Raw genomic sequence first — 15,940 nt, forward strand, 5'->3', positions numbered from 1 at the left:
GCTCATAAGTTTAAAGCTTCTTGTAAAGGACAAATCTATATTGCCAATCATTAGAATATACAAATATTAAAGATTTTAGTCTCTTTTGGAATGAGTACTGAAAACCTCACACTTACCTTCTTCGAGTCTTCATTATTTCAAGCAAAGAATTTCACTGGAGATGGTCTTAGTTCTTTGACTCATCCAGAAAAAAACTTCACATTACTTCAAATCCTTCATATTTAGTATTTAAAAGAAAAATATTATGAAGCAGAATCTAAATTTTCTCAGCATCAAAAAAAGTATCCCTAAGATTTCCTTGTTTATTCACTCACTAACAAGACTGTGTGGCAATTATTAGTTCTGAAATACTAAGAGAAAGTACTGCAAAACAGGAAAGGCAATTCATCTCAGGTTTTATTGAAATTATGATATATTATACAGCCCTAGATGACATATTCTACCTAAACACTACAGTCACAAGAGAGAGTAAAATAAATATCAAGCAAACCACGGTATTTGTTTGTACAGTGTACAAGATAAGCAATAGCACAATATTTATTGCCATAAATATTTGGATAGATATGTGAGATACTCTGTGATTTGATCGTTTAACACCTAATAGGAATTCACAGAACCACAATGAATCCTAAGACAAACCTGGACAAAATAAACAAGTTTCAAGCTCTAGAATGTATTTTGAACAGAGGTTGCATATATAGGGATGAATCTTTCTCGTGAGCTATCCCATTTGCTTCTAATTAGGAGCAAATTTTTTATTTCTGCACTTAGACTGAAATACTAGTGTTTGACTTTGCCAGATGTACAACATTAAAAGGGGTAGATGTGTATTCTGAAAAAATGCTGTCCACTATACCAAACCTGTGATCTTAGTAGATGCTTCCTTGAATCAGCAAAGCTCTATCTTTTAAGGTATAGTATTTAGTTGCCCATATCAGGTTTCGGAAAGTTACCAAAATGTAACTTCCCACTGAGTGTCCTCCATCTCCTCCAATTCTAAATTTTCACTCTCTGTTGTCCAGCTGAATTCAACATTTGAGAGCCAAACTCCCCAAATTATTTTCAGATTGACAACTCTAATCAGGCTAACTTGTGGTCTAATCAGCAATTTTACTATTCATGCCAAAATTGCCCTACCAATTCTTTCTTCCACGCCTCTAATCAGCTTCACAATGTTCAATGACAACTGCAAAAACACTAGCATCTATGCACAAACTGTCACTGAGTGAGGAGCTAATGAATCCCTGTATCAAAGCACTGAGCTTCCACGCTGCCTGAATGGAGCCAGGGATCTAAAATCCATCATCTTCAGCCATGGGACATCAGCGTGCCATTTCCCACACCACTGCATTCAGCTCCACACGTTCATTCAAACACCTGGCGCAGACACCGGCCACAGAGCAGGGAATGGAGCGCAAAAGGTCACTGAGACAACTGGATGGGGCACAGTGCCAAACAGTGCCAGCCATGAATGGGCACACTGGGGTGAGAAACTCTCCAGTGTTCACAGGTTTAGCCTCAACTCGTGGCCTCCTACCAGAGGCTCCTTCTCTAGAGCTAGGAGATAACAATAAATGGAATATTCCTATGCACAGTGTTAAAATACACTAAAAATGGATTATTAATCACCTTCTGAAAATAAGAACAGAAGTAACAATAACATGTTTTAAAGCTAGCTTGAAAACTGAAAGTCTGTTTCCTGTCTTCAAATTAGTTTTCCTTTATTAATTCTTTTGTGCTCCAGGGGACAATAAATGCAGCATGCACAAACACATGGGACTCCAGAGACCAAAAGAGTTTAGGAAAGGACAGGAAAAGACTGAGAGCATTTTGGGACAAGACCATTGCGTATTTAAATAGAAGGCTTCCATTAAAAAAAAAAAAAAAAAAAAAAAAGTTAGGCTCTTTGGCAGTTTTATACCAGCTGGCAAAACAGCCAGTGACATGCATATCTCAGATTTGAGACTCATTCAGATATAGCCTCTCTCAGGCAAAATAACAATGCTGAAATCATATATATTTGCTATTGGGATTTTTTAGTCTATAAACCTGACATAACATGTAATCAGTATATTATAGTCCATTTTTTTCTGCAGATGATCTGCATATAGTAGCCTATAATACATTCATTATTTTCAAGGGACATGGTCAGGAACAGAGGCCCTCTTCCAGGTCAAGACTATGCATGACAGGTTGACCCTGCCTAGTAACTAAGCACCCTCCAAGGTGCTCATTCACTTCTCCCTAGCGAGGATGCAGAGAAAATTGGAGAAGCAAAAGTAAGAAAACCTGTGGATGGAGATAAGTTTAATAAGTGAAGCAAGGCCATATTGCTTCCCATTTACAGGCAGATGTTGAGCCACTTCCTGGTAAGCAGGGCCTCAACACACATAACTTACTTGGGACACAGACCATAAATCATCAGCAGCACCTCTTACCCTTCCTTTCCTTGCATTTTTTTGCCAGGAACATTATCTTGTGGTATGGAATGTCACTATGGTCAATTTCGGTTAGCTGTTCCAGCTGTGCTTCCTTCCAAATTCAGGTGCACTGCCAGCATATTCACTGACTTCTAAATTCATCAAGGTTTGTCTTTTAACTTACAAGTTAGCCTTTAGGTAATTCTACCATCTCCAATTCTTGTGATCAACAGAAAGAAATGGAATGCCATTAAGATGACAGTCTCAGCTGAAGATGACCATCATCCTAAGGAAAAAGGAAGATGTGACTTACAACTTAATAACACAAATAATTGTAGAAAGGATGTAAACACTCGTGATGTGCTCTGTAAGACACTCAGAATCTGCTTGTCATGCAATAGCTCAGTACTTGTTATAGTCTCCTAAGTTATTCATTGCTGCTAGGGAACAGTACTGTCACCCCAGTCCTTGTGGTGTCAGCACTCTACCTGGCCTACACAGTTAAGCAGAAACCTACTCCACTGTAGAAAGGGGAGGTAGGACACTTTTTAAAGTACTGCAGGATATGTACATGTATGTCACATCTTAAATGAGGACTTTCTTGCCAATCCCAATTACCTTAAACAGAATGCAACCTAAGTTAAAGGTATCCATTAGCTAGTTAGTCTGAACTTCAAGAATTGACAAATCACAGTAACAAACGTTTATAAAAGATATATATGATGACATGAAGGAGGACTCCAGTGAATCTTCATACACTAACATCACAACAGTTTTTCCAGTCCCTCATTTGGTTCATTTTCCATCTTGGCTAGGAGGTTAGCAGTCATGGTTTCAAGCCTTCAAGCATATGTTAATTCCCAGGTGGGACCTATTAAAGACAGTACATTCAGGAGTCTCTGCCAGAGAATTTACTCCTAGCAGAAAGCTACATTCAGACAGTTTCTATATGTTAATAATCACAGGAGACCTGCAGAGCACTCCCCCAGGACTGTTGCTAGATTTGTCTTCGTAAAAAATGTCTGTAGACAGTTTGTTCTTTTCAACCTTCGAAGGATCTAGACAATATAATCTTTTTGCTTGAAAGCTCAATCTAATTTTCTCCCCTCACCAGCAGGCAGTCTAGTCATTCTCATTCGCTAGTTGTTCACTTCCTCAGCTAAATGTGTTATACAAGATGTTGTCTCCTGCACTTAGCCATTCTGTAAATAATTTCTTGCTTCAACAATGAAGCCTTTGTCTCATTTCACCTTTTGCTGATCCACTGGCTGTTTCACTATAGAACATCTTTGACTGGATATGTGTTCTATACCAATCTGTAGGGGCTCATAATTTGTATAATTTAAATTAGGAGGAATGTACACAGTTCTTTGCTGATTTATGAAGGAAATGAGGCATGATGGGCATTAAACACTTTGGAACTGAAAACTACTTAACCACTTCTGGTATTCTCCAAGATCTGTATCAAACTCACAGACTTGCTCTACACTGCTTGAAATCCAGGAAAGGCAAGAGTAAAAGCACTATTCTGAATAGATATCAATGTAAACACAGTCAAGATAGGGTAGATAAAATTATTTATATTCACAAAAATTAAACTTGAACAAACTAAGAGTTCTACACAAGAACAAAAAAGGCAGTCTAACATGGTGAATCACCCTAAAAGAAAACTGTAACACCAGTAAAGGCAGCTAAAAATAGAGCAAAACACAAGATAGGATATTGAAGCAGATCACTCACTTTTTTTCATGGTCTACAGCCTCTGCTGATATACTGCCTACAAAATAGTGCAAGTTAATCTTAAGGAAACCCTGTTCTTTCTACTTTCTTAGACATAAAAATGTAACCCTGTTAGTGCTCAGTCTGTATACAGCCTAGGAAATGCTGAAATATTTTGCATCAAAGAGATTTTGGTTTTAGAAAAGCAAAACACAAACTCCTATTGCATTTTGCCTCCATTTATTATCTCAGAGTAGCCCTGAAGTTATTCAGTTCATCATATACCCTCTGGTTATAAGGACAACCCTGGGTCTATCCTTCTCCTGATTCTAAATCTGCTTCTTCTGTATCTGCTCAGATAACATGCCACTGCAGTTTTGAAGGGAGACTTCATAGAAAGGAGCCAGAATTGGTTTTACAACTGTAAAATGCACAGACTTGGGCCAATCATAGTATAACTGAAAATTATGATTTGAAATTATGATTTCAAAATAAATGGCTGAATGTATACATTGATTTTCTTCCATTTATACTCATTCTCATTTAGCAATTCCATCTCTAACTCAGGGAAAACTTACTTTTTCCTATGCTTTTTGCTTAAAAATCAGAATGGGCTATGTAAAATTCTGTAGCATTCAGTGGTAGCCTGGTGCTAAATGACAGATCCCCACTAGCCTGAGTCTACTTAAGCAAAACTCCTCCCAAAATCACTAACACTTTTGCCCAAACCTAAATTCTTTCTTGTGAGAAATTCAGAAACTGGAACAGTTCCACAACACAATTCTGAAGGTCCAGAGGCTTGATGGCAGATTACCATACAGAACAAAATGAAAGAATGCAGACTAAACCAGCAGCACACATAAATGATTTCTCTCTCCACAGTTACCACAAGAATGACACCATCATCACCTGCGGCTGTTTCTCTCCCCATTTCATTTCTATGTATTGTATGTGGTAAAGCACAAAAAGAAAGTGTAGTAGTGCAAGGTGAATGAACACACAGAAGCATTCAACCCATATCTCAAGACATGCTGCATTCTTTTTCAGTACCCATTGTGGAAGACAATTTCCTCGTATAGGTTTGAATGAATTGTCAGGAAAACAAAAAAATATCATAAGGAGGGATCTGATGCTCTAGCAACTCTCTCATTCCATGTGCTACAGTCTGTTCACACAAACACCTCATGCTTCATATACATCGATCTGGATGGTATGCTATCCATTTTTGCAGGGCTGCCACTTCATACTTCATTTTAAGTCAGGAGAGAAAATAGTTTCAGAGGCTGTAATTTTTTGTCATATAAAACAGACATCTTAGTCAATAAATTTCGGCAATATCTGAAAGACTCATAATTAAAAAATGAATTCTAACAGAACAACTGTAAATTAAACAGGCAAATATGTAACTTCAAAATAAAGTATCTTCTCTGTCTTCAAACCTTACAAATAGAAAGATCACAATGGACACTACAGAACATACATGATATTCAAAAAGCAGGCAAACTATTAAAAGGTCTCCTTAGAAGAATATGGGCAACTTTTACAAACTTTAAAATAGAATCAGATCTTGATAAACCATAGCCATTACTACTAATTTTGGATTTAGCGATGATAGATTTTCATTTAGCGATGCACATTAGAAAACTGTGATCATCAGGTGCCTTTTGTCACCTTTTATCACCAACAGAACACCCAGGGAAATGTGAGGAGGTCAGCATCCAGCAAATAGCACCCAAAAGAGTCTGTGAGTGGAATATCTAAAAAGACTCCAGGGAAAGAAGTATCCCCAATACTAACCCAGGAAAATCCCTCTCATTTTTATTATTACTATTATTATTAAATATAATTGCACCTGAAAAAGTCAAGTTGCTAAATACATATAAAATAAATTACACTAAAATTAGTGTTTTCTTTTTCTCTTATACTTTGCTTTATGGTCTAAATATTTGGGTTTTCAAAGCTTATTTTATAATCAATTTGATATGTTTTCATAGCTCTGATTTAAAAATCTATTTATCCCATATTTCTACTACAATTTGACCCATGCTGCCTTGTTTCTCTGGACAATTGAAAATGGCCTAATGGAAGGTTTTGAGGAAAAGAATATGGACAAAGTCTTTGATTATGACAGCACAAGCATGTGGTAGTTCTCAGACAGTTACAAAAGATCTTGGTCTCATGGAAATCTTGCATGCAATTTGCTAAGAGATCCTAAATAGTCTTGCATTTTAAGTGTCATTTCAAGATGCACCTTTAACTTCAGATTTCAATTTTTTCCAAAATAATCCTGATGTAAGCTCACTTCTATTACTTTGAACCATAAACCAGATATAACAAACTCTTACAGATATTCAAGAAGCCAGTAACACTTTAAAAGTTCCTCTTCAACTTTTCTATTGCATGTAACAGATGAGTCCCAGACCACATTCTTTATATGACAGCTAGGTAGAGTCAGTGATATATATGATGAACAGTAATACCATCTCCAGAAGAGCACAGCAGCACGCCTTTGCTCCTCGTGAATGACTGGCAAATCCTCCTAATCCATCCTGACCACAAAAGAACAAGAGAAATTAAAGCTGAACTAGTTCCATATTTACTGCTAGTGAATAGCTTCAGGGATAAAATTGCCCAAAGTACACAGGAAGCATTCAACAGAACTTTTAGTAATAATATCAACCAAATGCGTAGATTTTATTTAGATACCTGAAATAATCTGAAACTAGCACCATGCCATACAGAGAAGCTTGAAAAAAAAATATATGGGGAAGAAGCTGAAAAACTTATATTATTTTCTTTTCCAAAACTGATTGGAAAGAGAAAGCAATGATTTTCTTTTGCTATTATTTCATAATGAATGCTTACGTCTCAGGTTCAATTCCTTTGTTTCAATCTATTCAACAAATTTTTTTATAGTTAAAATCAGTCATTAAAATGTTCAATTAATGGTAGAGAAAGGTAGATATTTGAGACCAAGCTATAGAGAAAAACTATGTGCCGTCATCATTAATGCTGAAAAGAGTCATTGTGCAAGTTCTTATCTTAATGCAGAACTAAAATTTCTTTTGTTGGTACTTGTGTCCATTTTCCCTCTTCCTTCCACTGACTACTACAAAGAAGAGCCTGACTTTCATTTTCTCTATAACATCCCATTAGGTATCCAAGAGCAACATGATCCATCTTAGACTTTTCCTACAACCTTAACAAATTCATGTCTCTGCACCTCTCCTCACATGCAAGAATAGTGTTTTCCAGATAACTGATAGCATTTTACATGTTATATTATAACACCTGAAGAATATACACTGCCTTGCTCAGACATGTCCAGTCACATATGCTTAATCTGAGTCACAGAGCTCCAACCAATTAGGCTTAGCACTGCTCACTTTTACAGCCTTTTGGGGTTCTTTTTGTTCTGTTTTTAAGAAAGGAAGAAAGCCTGTTTTTATATATATTAAAAAAAAAAAAAAAAAAAAAAAAAGCCAGGATTTGATCTCATTTTCATTCCAGGACAAAACCAACTAAACATTTGGATATATCACAGAAGAGAAAAACCAGAATGGCTGACAGTAGAATGGCTCAAGCCATATCTACCCCATTCCAATGAATCTGAATTTTACAACAGGATTCAAAGCAAAAACCACTAAAAATACTGATGATGAGTACTAGAACCTTGTTTCTGGTCATTTCAAAACCACTCTGCAATATATCCAGTGCTTCAACATGATTCGGAACATGGCAAACTCCTGCAGCAGATTAAGGCCCTCCATCATTCACATTAGGTCTGTTTTGGCCCCTGGCATTTCTCCTGTTAACTTATATCTTCAAGATTCCATGAAATGTCAACAAATCCCCAGCTCATTCAAAATTTGCAAATGGCCCAGTTGCCTTTCCACTATGAATTAATGCATAATACATTGGAAATAATCTGAACATCGAGTAACATGACCAGCCTCTACCTCTAGTAAACCTCTTGGCTATTTGTCAGAGGAAAACAAAGCAAACAAGCTCTTCTCCTCCCACAGGATCACATAAAGTAACAAAGTCTAAAAGTTTCCAGTTCTAGTGTTCTCATTTTCTCAAGTAATTCAACTCTCCTAAAACCCCCTTTGCTCAAGTTCTCACAAAAAGGTCTATTTTCTTCTTGCAAAGCTATGTTGTGCTAACATCAAATTCTTATTCTTTTGAACTACCCTGCTAAAGCAAGCTATATCAGTTTGAGGATCTGTTCAGTTCTCACTTAACTTTCTTTGTGAGGAAAAAACTAACACCTTATCACTCCCTTTTAGTCTTTGTCTTCCGAGAATAGTAATACTTCACCATAGACTCAGCTGTATTCAGGACTGTGCATATGACTCAGTACATTGCCACTGATAAAAAATGTTTCTCCACTTTTTGAATAAATCCTACTATTGAATCACATACAGCTTTTGAGTTTCGTTTTGTTTGTTTCTTCCCTCCCCAGTTTCTTTCGGCATCAAGACTTAATTCTCTGTGCATCCCATTCAGCAACTCTACAAAACCCTAAAGAACTACTATAAGCAGTTTAATCTGATGGGAATTGAAGACACAAAGTACAGAACATGACACATGGTATTTTAGAGTAACAGTTTTCTTCAAATGCATATCCAGTTAAGAGAAACCCAGGTCTGGGAGAGACATGGGCCTGTCTATACTCACTATGTGCAGCTGCAGAAAATCACCGAGCCCAGGGGCACTGTCAATCCGGACAAGAATGCCATCCTTCACTGTTGTGCTGAAGCCCACAGCAAGACGGTCCGTCCTTGTGCTTGGTCTGTCATTAGCTGGCCAGGTGTACAGGATGAGACCCCCACTCTTCCCAAATATATATGTGGCACCAGCTACAAGATAAAAAAACAAAGAAAAACATATTAGTTTTGCCAAGTCTAGTGGCAATGCTATGACTTCCAAGAGGAACAACTTAAGCAAGCACATGCTTTCATTAGTTACAGGGGTGAAATCAATGTGTTCTGCTGGCCAGGCCTGATGAAGTGCATTATTAGTTCCTAAATAAAGACAGGCAGCATTTAAGACAAAGATAAGTGAAGAGTTTATCAAGAATTATCAAGACGGTTTGTAAAGAATGAATTATTTCATTAGTGCTAATACCCAAGACAAGGTTGGATTGGACACTGCCGTTCAGGGGAGAAAACCACAAGCCACTCCCATTTCAAAAGCATGGGATTCAATCTTATAAGGTGATTCAAAGGCAATATTTAGCATTTATCCATGAGGTTGGACTTGCCTTCAGCTAAAGACTATTCAATGCATAGTAGGAGACTACAATTTTCTTAACACTTCATGAGATTTTTTGATATCTAGTCCACATATTTCCAGCACCATTTGTCTTGTCACCACTGAGCCTGGGAATTTGTTCCTTGCCCTTGTTTTTAAGGACAACACCAAACTTCTCCCATGCTGAACACTGTCCTCCCACATTCGTGAGGGCCATCTGAGCTGAGGAAGGCAGTAACGCAAGTGAGGAATTATTGCCGCAGATGAGGAAGCTGAGAAGCAAAAGAGTTTGGAGCTCACATTCTGACTTGTACTCAACACTCCAAATTAGGAGCAAGATTTTATAACTCAGCAGTTATAAAATCAGCCCCCGAGCTTCTTGGGAAGTATATCTAAAATTCCTGTCTCGTCCAAATCTACAGGCAGGCCAGGAACAACACTCCTCCATGTTTCAGTCACTTACTGCACCTCATTTTTCTGAACACCCTTACAATGGTTACAGAACAGTAAGCAAAAACAGCCAGCTTCTGTTACTGCAACAAGGATAAAATATATGTAGAAAGTACAGGCAATTACTGGGTACATTTTCTAATCCGAGTGAAAGTACAACTGAGGATTTTTTTTTTTGCACCATACCAATCAGCAACATGTATCACTCAACCTTGTGCAGAGTAAATGTAGTTAGATACAGAAACAGGTGGGATCATATAAGGGTAATTTCTACACTTGCCTACAAAGCTGCAGCTTCACTGAAGCTCTTTATGACCTGAATTCCAAATGAATGCTGCATATTAGTAGAAATAATTGATACACTTCTCCATTGCTAAAGAGGCTTCCTCTGACATCTCAGAACACATTACCAAAACAGACATCAAAAACTCAGCCACAGAGAAATGAAATGATTTGTGAACAGCTGACTCAATGACAGAGTGAAAATCAATCATGTTTTCTTCTTCCCTTCCAGGCCTATGCACATCCAACAGAACATGCCCTCAGTAAATTCAGACAAATGTGTTCGAAATCAGGGTTAAAAGGAAATTTCAGTCATAATTCTGAATTACCAAAAGAGCACATTCTGGCATTCTGGAACTGTGCATATACACTTTTTCCGTTTCAGAAAGAATGATTTTATAGACTATAGTCTATAACTTTATAGAAATAATTTTATAGAAAGAATAATTTTATAGACTCAGTCTCCTCATTCAGCTTTAAACTCCAGATAGAGGGTGCATGACTATTTTAAGATGTGTAGAAAGAGGTTTTGTTTGTCCATTTGTTTAAACATCCCCAGCTCTATCTGGAACCTTATGGTTAGACAGTTGGAGATGACCAGGTAGTGAATTATCCGTGTCCTGCCCCCATGCACAGGCATAACAACAGCCCCCCTAAAACTACACTACAAATATACTCCTTCAGTTTATCAGTTTGTTCTGTAACTTCTGTGTGTCTTTGCACTACAGACTAAAACTAGGCACAGCAATGTGGTAAGCAAAACTAGATTTACTCATTGTTGATGGTTTCACAAATTAAAACCCACTTCCCAAAATTACTCTCACTTGACTTGAAAGCTCTCCTCCTTTTCTTTGTACTGGTTATCAGGCCTTTCAGCAGCAAAGACAAGCTTGGAGGTGAGTTCTTCATTCTTTATGAAGGCAGATTATTTCTTTACCTCTCTAAGAACCATTTGGCTGCAGGTGGACCATGTCAGTCCTCCAATGAGAGCCAATTAGAACCAATTATGTCCTCACAGGCCTTTCATGAGACTTAACTACTTAAACAGATCTTATTTTCTCCTCACAGAGCATAGATTTTGCTTCTAAGCCTAACCTGACAATATTCAGTACTCTGTACTGAGGTACCAAGGTTCCTAAGGTAAGGATCAGAAACACAAAGAAATAACACAGTCTAAACCTGCCTCTGCCGGGTTTTATTTCAGTTTTCTGTGAGATGGCTCCACATAATGCTTCATGAAGACATGTAGTACTTTGGTTCAGCTGGGAATGTCAACTCAGTTCTGGAGTTCAGCTGATCCACAGGCTTCCAGCTTTACCTTAAATATGGCAGGGGTTTACTGTGATGCATTCTGCAGTCATATATTCTGGCAAGGCATTGAGCTCTTGAAAGAAAATTCAGATACAACAACCAGAGCTGCACTAACCCAAACAGACCTGTAAGCAGAAGTCTGATTGGCCAATACTTGTTTCCTTATTTCCCAGGTCAGAAATACCTGCTTAATAAGAGACGGGCCACTTGCTTTATCTGTGTGTAGCTGAATGTACACAACATTTGTTGGATACATCAATGTCCCTCCCTTCACCAACATTTTGAGGACATACAGGCTATCCATTGACGTGTTTGGAAAGAGATGCATATTAACATTGTGACAGTATAACTTTTTCCCCAAATTATGAACAAAATAGTCATTCCAGTCTGGAAACATAAGATCCATCAAGTGGAAGTATAACAAGAGTTAGTTTCACGTTGCAATCACATAAAAAGAAAAAGTAACAAAAAACCCCAGCCATGCAACACAAACACACTTGACTTAAAAACTTCTATTTGCCTGCAGCAACCATGAGTTTAAAAAGTTCAAGAGATTTGAACAAGCAAATTATAACCCTAGACTTCAGGAAAGGAGATTTCAGCTTCACCAGAACTTGACAAGGCCTGGACACCTCTATCTGATTGGACTTGCTTTAAGCTGGTGTGAGTGAGCAGGCTAGACCAGTTTACCACTAGCAGTCCCTTCTGATCTTAAATCAACAATTATCCTTTCTTTGTGGTGTGGCAGAGAATTGTAGAATAATTAACCAAAGAATTCTAATTTTAAAAAAAGCTGGTAAGATGCAAGTCTGTTAATCTTGAAATCTTCTTGTACCTAAGCTCTGTTACACACTTCTTTATTAGACAAGAACACATTTTTTTTTCCAAGACACTTTCTGTTCAAGACAGACGGTAGACTACACTCTCATATTTAGTTTTTTCTCACTGTTCAAGGTTTAGTTATGTAACTCCTTTAATAAGTACAACACCAACTGTGCCCTAACAATAGAAAAGTCTGAAGGACTGATTAATTGCATTGTTATACAATGTATTGTTGTTACAGTGTTTCACCACTTCAACTATATAACACTAAATTCAACCAATACCATGCAAAAAAAGAACAATAATAAAATCAAGGATACAAGCAACACAAAATTATTTCCCCAGTCAGTTTTGTGGCAGTCACAGTGCCCTGGGCCAGATTTACTGTAGCAACACATAAAAACAAACTGAAGTAGAATATTTTCAGCTACTCTATATGTTGCATGCAGCAAGTTGGTCAGCACTGGGAGCTCAGAGAACTGAAGACATATATAGAGAGGAAACACTCCCTACAGATTTAAGCTACTAAGACACCATTACATGTTTAGCGTAGACAGAGCTTATAAACTCACAAAACTTAGTGTGGCAGACTGGCAGTTGACTTCTCCCAGAAATTACGTAACTTCTAACTTATATCATTGGTGTTTAGAGATTTAAACATCAAAGATGGGTATGTTACAACATATGTGACAATGTAGTCTGCATATCTAGAGTAGGTAAATTATGTATTTGCTAGTTGTATTCATGAATAGAGCTGTTATATTATTAATCTTCAGTCAAAATAAAATAGTTTGAGGCAAAGACTCCTCACAGAAAACTCCTAACAGACAAGTCATAACCAAGGTTATAAGCCACAGCAAATAAAGCCTACAAATGAGGTGTTTTAAGAAGCATTTAGTTTAAGTTAGCACTACCACCTGTCATTTTAATTCATCATTGCCCAAAGACTTCAAAAACCTATTTTAAGGAACAGTGTCCTTCAATCAACATAGTACAACTGCAGCAAAGTAAAGTAGGAAAGTAAAATAGTAAAGTAAAAGTAGAGTAGTAGTAAGCAAGTCTGTTACTTTTGCACGAATTAAAACTTCTGCGCCCCACACTCCTGTGAATTTCCCCACATTAAAAAATTGATTGCAAATTCTCTATTTGCATCTACTAAGCCATCAAAAGCCTGGTTTGCCTCAGCTACAGCACAGCACACACACTCATTTCCCTGTGGCCAAGAAAATCCAGCATTTGGTAGGTAACACAATGCTTATACACTGAAGGGTTACCTGCAGCAACTCTGCACTGGGAGAGTATATGTTTAGCATAGTGTAAATGCTACAGTTCATATTTTTACAACCAAAAAGTACCTTTAGGATGCAAATTATGAAGAACCCGGGCCAATTCAAAAGCTACAATAATTACTTGAGTACCTTTCAAAAATTTGCCCCAAGGATGGATAGTCATGAGCGGCATGGAATGTTGGAGGGCATGGGCCACTTTTTAAAGGCCTTTTCTACTCCAGTGAGTTGGAAGTTCACCCCTGAACAACTATAGGACCCTGATAAAGTGACAGAATATTTGCAAGGAGAATGCTGTGGCACCTTCAGAGATGAGCTCTGGAGACACACCCTGTGCCTCATGCCACAGGTGAGTGATGGTGTCTGGATCACCATCTTGTGGCTTGAAAAGTAAGTCCTGCAGCAGCACAGCACCCCAGAAAGAACTGAGTCTGACAATGGGACTAATATCAAAAATAACCTTGTAGACACCTGGGCCAGAGAGCACAATATTGAGTGAGTACATCATATTCCCCATCTGGCACCAGCCTCTGGGAAAATTGAACAGTAAAATGGACTGTTAAAAATCACATTGAAATCAATGGGTGGTGAGACCCTCAAACATTGGGATCTACATTTAGTGAAGGCCACCTGTTTAGTGAACACCAGAAGCTCTACCAATTGAGCTGGCCCTGCCCAATCATAACCTCCACAAACCAGAAGGGGATGAAGTCTCTGCACACATGAGAAAGGGGCTAGGGAAGACAGTTTGGATTAGTCCTGAGTCAAGCAAAGGCAAATCTATCTGTGAGATTGATTTTCCTCAGGGACTTGGATGTACTTGAGAGGTATTGCAGAGGAACAGGGAAATACAATGTGTACCTCAATGGAATTCAATTTTTGTGTGAGAACAGTCTGTAATGTTGAATTTTATAATACTGGTTGCTGAATGATGTTGCCACTGTATGCCATAAGTACCACAGACAATGAGGATGGACTGCTTCAGTTACACCAGTCATGAGCTTGTGATGCAGCTGGCAACCAGCCAACAGCACACCAGCCCTCCTGCCCTGGAAGATGTCTAGGATGGATAGAACCCACATGGACTAAATGACCTTAACAGACATCTTGGAGGGAGAGCCATTGACTATGGAAATGGTATCTGTGCTTGTGTTTATATATGTACAGCTGGGAGGTGTAAGATTTGAGCATGACATAAGTGGTATAGAATACCATGAACTAAATTGGGGAATGCCATTTCTAAACCATAACAAATATAGATATTATTTTACTTCTTAACATTTTTGTAAAAGGAGTGGAAACTTTATTTATATTTTATTCTGTTTAGTCCAGTAGTTCAGATGAGTCTTGTAGAGTATTTCATATGCCGATGTAAAGGTCCTAACATGTTTATTAATAATCATAACCTTCTGCTATTTAACAAGAAGCTATCAGTTCAACTACAGGAAAATTCATGACGATGGCATTTTGCTCTTCTTTCTTGGCAGGAAACTGAAATTTAGGTAATTTTCAAGAAGCAATGTTGTCAAAGGATGAAATCAATAACATATTGTGCATGACCATAGGTTACATGAGCAAATCAAGAGCCATTTCACATCATGAATGAAACCTTGGTAACACCTGTAATTAGCAGCCCTTTAATCATCAGCCCTCTGAAGGCATAACTAAATAATGGAGACCTGATAGTTTACATAGACATTCAAAAAAATCCCACAAAATCTTAATAAGAAAAGGTAGAGCTTTTTCCAAATTTACATCAAGAAAAAGTAAGGATGACCCTTATCTTACTGTACCTGGACTAGGCAGTTCATGTACTATTTCCATCACCAGAAAATGCATGTAAAAGGAATGCAGGTTAGAATACTGGCACAAAAGCAAGTGAGAAGAGATCAGGCAAACATCTGCAGAAACTAAGTAAGGGGACAAAATTTGCTGCTGCAGGAAACATCATAATTTGGTCATGCAATAAAAAAGCAGTTCCAAAAAACACGGTATATAGAGAGCTATTCAACCCTCGCAAGTGGAGATGAACAAAGCAACAAGGAAGAGCTGCTGCGACCGATTTCTATTCTAATAGAAAACTCTAATAACATAGATTGGAAGTTTTCCCAGAAATCTGATCAGGCTGATTTGATCTCTGCCCCCAAAATTAAGGTTCCTGGCCATATGTTTTCAGCTTAAGGTAGACTCCATATTTGACCACTCTATTTCCAGTCAGAGAAACAACTGTAGTGTAGTTCTTCAGGCCTTTACTTGGCCACACAGTTCAGCATCTTATTTATTTATACTTGCTACACTCGAGAAAAAACAATCCATGCTTTGACCACCAGCTCTAAGAGGGAGTTAAAGCAAACAACACATGCATAAACCAGAAAAGAGAACTATGACTTTCAA

General features: G+C 37.8%; 1 protein-coding gene across 45 annotated transcripts in view; it reads right to left on the reverse strand.

Annotated features, from left to right (window-relative positions):
* NRXN3 (neurexin 3) overlaps window positions 1–15,940 on the reverse strand; it is a 982,258-nt gene that overhangs the window by 237,488 nt on the left and 728,830 nt on the right. For all 45 annotated transcript variants that reach the window (XM_032113035.1, XM_032113016.1, XM_032113015.1 and 42 more), the window contains one exon: window positions 8,820–9,001. In XM_032113035.1, coding sequence (XP_031968926.1) covers window positions 8,820–9,001 — 182 coding nt within the window. The remainder of the gene's footprint in view (window positions 1–8,819; window positions 9,002–15,940) is intronic.

Source organism: Corvus moneduloides, chromosome 6 (genome assembly GCF_009650955.1).
Source record: "Corvus moneduloides isolate bCorMon1 chromosome 6, bCorMon1.pri, whole genome shotgun sequence".
NCBI classification, from domain to species: Eukaryota; Metazoa; Chordata; class Aves; order Passeriformes; family Corvidae; genus Corvus; species Corvus moneduloides.